This window comes from Alligator sinensis, unplaced genomic scaffold (assembly GCF_000455745.1).
Source record: "Alligator sinensis unplaced genomic scaffold, ASM45574v1 scaffold1667_1, whole genome shotgun sequence".
NCBI classification, from domain to species: Eukaryota; Metazoa; Chordata; order Crocodylia; family Alligatoridae; genus Alligator; species Alligator sinensis.
In genome coordinates this window covers 805,210-812,402 of record NW_005842504.1, presented here as the reverse complement: position 1 = coordinate 812,402, position 7,193 = coordinate 805,210, and the positions used below count along the sequence as shown (strand labels likewise).

Below are 7,193 nucleotides of genomic sequence, written 5' to 3'. Positions count from 1 at the left end.
GACTCTTGCCCAGACACACACTCTTGCTTACAGTGATGATAAGCCAGTGCCAAGGAGTGGATAAAGGAGCCCTGGTCCCCAAGAGTTTACCAGTAAAGACAGTGGCCAGTTCGGGCCCTCTCTTGGCCACCTGAAGGGAGGGAGGACCAGGCTGGCTTGCAGACCCTACAGATCTGGCTGGCCTCCCTAGGCTATGTGGTTTGGTGTTGACCTGAGGCAGGGATGCCTTCCTTCCATAACTTCCCTGTTATGACTCTCTTGGTTGGGAAGAATTTCTTCATTTTTAGGGAATGGCCACAGACTCTCAGTAGGAGCGGGGCGGGTGTTTGGGTTGGGGAGGGAGGGATCTGCCCTGGGCGTGAGGCATGGGAGTGGGTGGCCAGGGAGGTGGGAAATGGTTTTTTGTACTTGCATGTGAATGGGGGCTGAGAAGGTCGGCTAGGACGGGCTGGACAACTGGATCTCTTGGGCGATAGGCAGGGACAGGGTGTAGGTGGGGTGGGGTGGGGGGTGGAGATTTCAAGGTTTAGGGTGTCAGCTGTGGAGTCTGTTGTCGTTTCTGATCTTGCGGGCTGCTTCTCTGTTCTTGGAAGCCGTCCTGAGGCTGTCTGCATGAGGCAGGATATACACGTGATGACGATGTTAATCCCTCTCTGAGCTTCGAGTGGGGACAGTCCAGGACCCTGTTGGACAGGAGTTCAGAGTCGGTGCTGGAGTCAGGAATATAACCCAGGAGTCCTGATGCAAAACTCCTTTTGCGACTGTACTCCAGGTTTTAGGGTTAAGGGTGAAAAAAAAGAGTAAGAAAGCCCCTGGTTTTATGGGATTAATTGAACTCTGACAAAGGAGGTTCAATCGGTGAAAGGAAGCAATGGTCTCAAGTTGCAGCAAGGGAAGTTGAGGTTGGATATTAGGAAAATCTCCTTCACTGGGAGGGTAGTGAAGCACCAGACCAGGTTTTCCAGAGAGGTGGTGCAGTCTCCATCCTTGGAGGTTTTGAAGACCCGGGTAGACAAAGCCATGGCTGGGATGATGGAGTTGGGGCTGGTCCTGCTTGGAGCAGGGGTTGGACTGGATGTGACCTCCTGAGCTCCCTGCCAGCCCTTATTTTTGATGATTCCGTGTTGTGCAGTCTCCATCCTTGGAGGTTCTGAAAACCTGGGTAGATGAAGCCTTGGCTGGGATGATGGAGTTGGGGCTGCTCTGCTCTGAGGCAGCGGGGTCTCCCGGCTACAGCGGGCACTGAAGGCTCCGGGGTTCTAGGTTCAGTTCCAGAAGGAGTGTGGGCGCGGGGGGGCGGATAGCAACGGTTTTCTGGTTAGACCAGCACCGGGAGGCCCAGGAGAGAAATGCAACCTGCCTTCATCAGCGGCTTGAACGTCCACATTGCCCAGCACTGGCACAGGTGTTGTCCCCTGGGGTGAGTTTGCCCCTTTGCTGCCATTTCTGCTCCAAGGGGGTATTCCAACATGAAATGCTAGGAGAAGGGTCACTGCCTTTCTAAGCTCCATCTTACCAAGCCACTGGGAAACAGGATGCACAGGGCAAGGGAGATCTGCTTGACCATGAGTCATGTGGCCTGTGTCTGTGGTATGTATATTTATTCCCCTCTGTGGGGCGGTATCCTAATAACACAGCAAATCCCTGGGTGTTTGATCAGCATGACCACGGGGCTACTGGTTTAATTGGATCATTGGTTTGCACCTGGGACGAAAAGCACTCTGGGATCAACTTTCTCCCTTTAACTTCTTGTCTTGGTCATTTAGGTTTGTGCTCCGTTGTCAGGTTTTCATAGACATTCGGGCTGGAAGGGACCTCGAAGATCAAGTCCATCCCCCTGCCCCAGGGGCAGGAAGTCAGCTAGGGTCAAGGGATCCCAGCAAGATAAGCATCCAAGTGTTTCTTGAATGAGTCCAGAGCAGGTGCCTGCACCACTTCTGGAGGGAGCCTTGGGGGCTCAGACAGTAAAGAAATTTTTCCTTATGTCCAGCCTAAAATGGTCCTGGAGGAGTTTGACTGTTGGTCCTTGTTATCCCTTGGGCCGCTCTGGTGAACAGGCGTTCCCCCAGATCCTGATGAACACCCCTTGTGTCCTTATTGGTGGCCACCAGGTCCCCCTGGGCCTGCGCTTTTCCAGGCTGAAAAGCCCCATAGCTCTCAGCCTCTCTTCATAAGGCCTGTTCTCCTGACCTCTGATCTCGCACGTGGCTCTCCTGCACTCTCTCAAGCGTCTCGACGTCCTTGAATTGTGGAGCCCAGAACTGGACTCAGTACTCCAGCCGTGGCCTTGCCAAGGAGGACGACGTCCTGAGATTTCCTTGAGAAGCATCTATGGATGCAAGCCAGCGTTTTGTTTGTTTTACTGGCTGCGACATCGCATTGGTGGCTCACGTTCATCGTGTGGTCAGTCGTGACCCCCAAGTCTTTCAGCCGCGGTGCTAGCAAGCGTAGCACTGCCGAGCCTATAAGCGTGCTGCGGGTTTTTCCCCCCCGCCCCCGAGGTGGAGTACCGTACATTTATCGCTGTTGAACATCATCAGGTTTGTATCCACCCACTTACTAAGTTTATCCAAGTCAGCCTGGATCACTAGCCTGTCCTCAGGTGTGGACGCTATGCCCCAAAGTTTAGTGTCATCGGTGAACTTGGCCAGTGCGCTTCTGACACCAATGTCCACATCCTTGATAAAGATGTTGAAGAGAACTGGTCCAAGGACAGAGCCTTGTGGGGGGACATCACTGGACACGGAGCACCATAATGACTTGCTGTCATCGACTACTACTCCCTGGGTCCGACCTCGGAGACAATTCCCCAGCCGTCTAACTGTGGTGTAGCCGAGGCCACAGTTGCCGAATTTTTCCATGAGGAGGTCATGGGGCACCAGATCAAAAGCTTTTTTAAAGTCCAGATATGACATCAATCTCTTCTCCCTTGTCCAGGTGATAGGTCACCTGGTCGTAGAAGGAGATGAGATTGGTCAAGCAAGACCTACCCACAACAAGCCCGTGCTGGCTGTCCCTCAGGATGTTGCCTTTGGCCAGCTTATCCAGAAGAGTCTCCTTGATAATTTTCTCCAGAATCTTACTGGGAATTGAGGTCAAGCTGATTGGCCTGTCATTCTCAGGATCTACTTTCCGCCCTTTCTTGAAGATGGGTACCATATTGGCCTTCTTCCAGTCCTCAGGTACTTCACCTGAGCGCCATGAGTTTTCCAATGTTTTTGCCAGTGGTTGGGCTATGACACCTGCCAGCTCCTTGAGTACTCTTGGCTTGTTATTAGTTGGCTTTGAAATGCTACCCATTGTTTAACGAGACCAGAAATTCGCGTCTTGATTACTTTGCAGTAAACAGGAAGCCTGATTTTGCTCCCAGGAAGGGCTTGTTTCCCAGTAGAGTTATGCAGATGTTCTTGTGTTCGTTTTTAAGCCAGGCTTACGGGCGTGGTTTGGTATTCGTAACTGGGCGCCGGCAGGGGCATAGTCCAGAATGGCTCTGTTGCTGTTAATTTACACCATCTCTTCTCCCAGGATGACACTCATCCCCGACCCTGCCTTCAGCAGAGGCTTGGGCTAGATGAAATTGTGACCTACTTTCCTACAATCCTATGACACACGCTGCGATGCACCTCGGAGAGTTTAGGCATCTCTTCAGAGCAGATCACTGAACAGGTTCACTTTCGAACCACTAAAGTCAGGAGGGGCTTTTGGGGTCATCTTTTCTGGCTGCCAGCACAGTCCAGGGCAGCGAAGACACCTGAACTCTTGCTATGCAGCCAGATGATGTTCCCCCCACGCATGTCCTTGGGAAGGCGATGCACTGTCCTACTAAAGACTCCCAGAAATGGAGAGGCATAGAATTGCAGACAATGAGGCTGGAAGGGACCTCCGGAGGTCACATCTAGTCCAAGCCCCTGCTCCAAGCAGGACCAGCCCCAACTACATCATCCCAGCCAAGGCTTTGTCTACCTGGGTCTTCAACACCTCCAAGGATGGAGACTCCCCCACCTCTCTGGGTAACCTGTTCCAGTGCTTCACCACCCTCCTCGGGGGAGAGTTTTTCCTCAAATCCAACCTCAACTTCCCTTGCTGCAATTGAAGACTGTTGCTCCTTGTTCTGCCATCTGCCCCCACTGAGAACAGTCCAGCTCCATCCTCTGTGGAGCCACCCTGCGAGGAGCTGAAGGCTGCTATTAAATCCCGCCTCGGTCTTTTCTTCTCTAAACTAAATCAGCCCATTTCCCTCAGCCTCTCCTCACCAGTCCTGTCCCTCAGCCCCACAACCAGTTTTGTTGGCCTCCGCTGGACTCTCCAATGTGTCCGCATCCTTTCTGCAGTGGGGGCCCACAGCTGGACACAGGACTCCAGATGTGGCCTCCCCCGTGCCAAATACAGGGAAAGAATCACTTCCCATGACTGCTGGCGATGCTTCTACCAATGCAGCCTAGGATGCCGCAACAAGGGCACACGGCTGGCTCATATCCATCTTACTGCCCACTGTCACCCCCAGGTCCTTTTCTGCAGAGCTGCTGTCCACCCCGACACACCCAGCCTGCACCGGGTGCATGGGATTGCTCCGTCCTAAGTGCAGGACTTTGCTTTGTCCTTGTTGAACCTCCTGAGATTTCTTTTGGCCCAATCCTTCAGTTGGTTTAGGCCTCTCTGAAAGTCATTGCTGAGGGAACTGTCCTGGTGGGCAGCTGTCCTCTCCCATGCTAGCATCTTACACTTCCATGATCTACCAGTGCAGGGAAATGATTCTGCGTTTTAGACCTTTGCACGGTTGTGCCCAAACATGACTCTGTTTTTAACTGCATCCACTGCTTTGTCTTGTAGCCCTACCCCAGCGAGTGCTGCAGCGAGAGCTCCTGCCCAGCTGCTGTACGTCTCATCGTGCTCAGTCCCTGGCTGCACTATGCCAAAGCAAAGCCACTTCCTAGTTGCGTTTTCTTGTGGTCACTTCTCCCCACAGAGCCTCTGCACTGAAGTTTCCCTTGCTCTAAGACACCATCGCATCATGAGAGATGCCCAGCTTGGTGTAGCCTGAAGCGCCCGTCTGCTTAGTGAGAGGCAGGTTTCCAAATTTTGCTGGCTTCATCCATGCTCTGAAGCAGCGCGCTGAGTCCTGAGTGTAATGATTTGAGTCTCGCCTATGAGAAGGAGCCCCCAGCTCTGTTACCCTAAACTCAGGACTGTTTGGTCTTTAGAGAGAGAAGACTACAGCCCATCCATGACGATCCAGGACCTCTTTTACAAGAGGTAGGACAGCTATCATTACTTGAATCCCCCAAATTCCTGTCCTCTTTGCACGTATTTATATGTGGCATATTATAATAAATGTTTTCTGATTGGCATTATTCAAATTTCTTGGTTGCACCGAGACTTTGGGAACTTGACTGAACTGGTTTGTCTGTGGACCTAGAAGATGCCAATTAGTTGAGAACGACATCCTTGTATCAATTACAGTTCTGGAAGGGAGGATCTTTGATCTTTTGCTCTCTCCATCTAGGAATATACTACCTGCCACATCCTGTTTCTTTTCCTTTGCCAACCAGGCTAATTGTAACGTCTGCAAAGATTCACTCTGGAACAGGTTTTGGTGACTCCTGTCTCTAGCCGGTCTATGAAACACAGAGCGAATCGTGGCTGTTTTGGGAAGGTTTTATTGCAAGCAGCTGCTGCAAGTTTTCAGAAAAATGACGCATCCCGGCAGAAGTGAAAGCCCAAGGGATTGTTCCTAGCACAGGAGCAGGCATCTCTTCTCCGCAAGGCTCAGTACCCAGCTCCAGTCGGCAAACCCCATCCTGTTCTATGGCCAGGAGCCCCGAATCGCTGTCCAGGGCGTTGACCGCTGGGCTGTGAATGTGGAGCCCAGGAAGCCCTGTGCTTCAACCGGAAGAGCAAGCATATTCATCCCCACCGGCTGCGCACCTTCCACTGCTGCATACTTGCTGCTATTTCTGCCATGGAGGGATCTGAAAAGGAAGCATGAGGAAAAAAACCCCACCGTGGGTATGACAGCCAGCAATGGGCAATATCAGTTTCTAATGATAACGTCCTGTGTGAAGGTCTTCCTCAGTCACGCGCGTCTCCTTGCTACGTTGGGGTCGTGATGTCCTTGTCCTGCTCGGTGCGCTGCTGTGACTCTCCTAGGCTGCGTCCTGCAGTTCTTCCTCACGTGGGCAGGCGCAGATCTCGTAGCTGGGGGGAACGATCCCAAATCCATTCATTTTTGGGGTGAGGTCGATTTCCTGCGGGGGTTTCAGCGATTTCAGGGTGAAGCGCTGCAAGACGGTGGTTAGGATCAGGAAGAGCTCCATGAGGGCCAGGCTCTTGCCCAGACACACCCTCTTGCCTGTGGAGAGAAACGGAGCCAACGGGTTAAAAAAACCCCAAAATGGAATTTGTGGGTTTACCAGTAAGAACTGCCCGAGCTTTAAATCTGGGAGCTTTTATGGCTGCTGGTGTGAGAGGGGGCTGATTTTTGGTCCTATCTGCCAGCATGGTCTACATACCTTTTCGTTCCAGATCTACATGGACATCTACAGCCTTATAGTCCCCAGGCAAGCAGCGTCTTGGTGAAGTGGGGTAAACCGAGTCATGGAACTGACTCTTCCAGCCTCTGATTTCTTGCTGATTTTAATGCTGGGGATAGAGCCCAGGAGGCCTGGGTCTAAACTCCTGCTGTCACCGCATCCCAGCTGAAGTCAGGGCTTTAAATATATGGTCAGCAGAGATTGCAGGAGAGAGATGAGATATTAACCCTCTGGTTGTAGGGGTTAATCCAAACTTTCCAGCTAAGAGGCTTAAACAAGGCAAAGCATTGGCTGAGATGCTGGAGTTGGGGCTGGTCCTGCTTGGAGCAGGGGCTTGGACTAGATGTGACCCCCTGAGGTCCCGTCCCACCCGAATTTTCTGTGATTCTTTGAGTACATCGCATGTACCTGCGGAAAATGGCAGGAAAGCATTGTTCTTCTTGAAGCGGCCTTCTTCGTCCAGGAAATGCCCGGGGCTGAAGTTTTCTGGATCCTTGAAGTATTTGGGGTCTTGGAGAACAGTGCCTAAGGCAGTGCAAATATCCGTACCCTGGAGAAGAGGGGAACAAAGCAGAGCTAGACCTTCCCAACAGGAGCGTCTGTCGGCAGATGAAGCATGGGGAAATAGCTCCACCCAGTACTTCCCAGCACCTCTGGCTGAGC

General features: G+C 52.2%; 1 protein-coding gene across 1 annotated transcript in view; it reads right to left on the bottom strand.

Moving 5' to 3' along the window:
• Positions 1 to 5,645: 5,645 nt before the first annotated feature.
• Positions 5,646 to 7,193, bottom strand: part of LOC102370982 (cytochrome P450 2G1-like) — a 10,480-nt gene continuing 8,932 nt past the window's right edge. Inside the window, exons 8-9 of the mRNA XM_006031401.2 lie at positions 6,939 to 7,080; positions 5,646 to 6,349 (exon numbers count right to left, since the gene is read on the bottom strand). Coding sequence (XP_006031463.2) covers positions 6,144 to 6,349; positions 6,939 to 7,080 — 348 coding nt within the window. The 3' untranslated portion in view covers positions 5,646 to 6,143. The remainder of the gene's footprint in view (positions 6,350 to 6,938; positions 7,081 to 7,193) is intronic.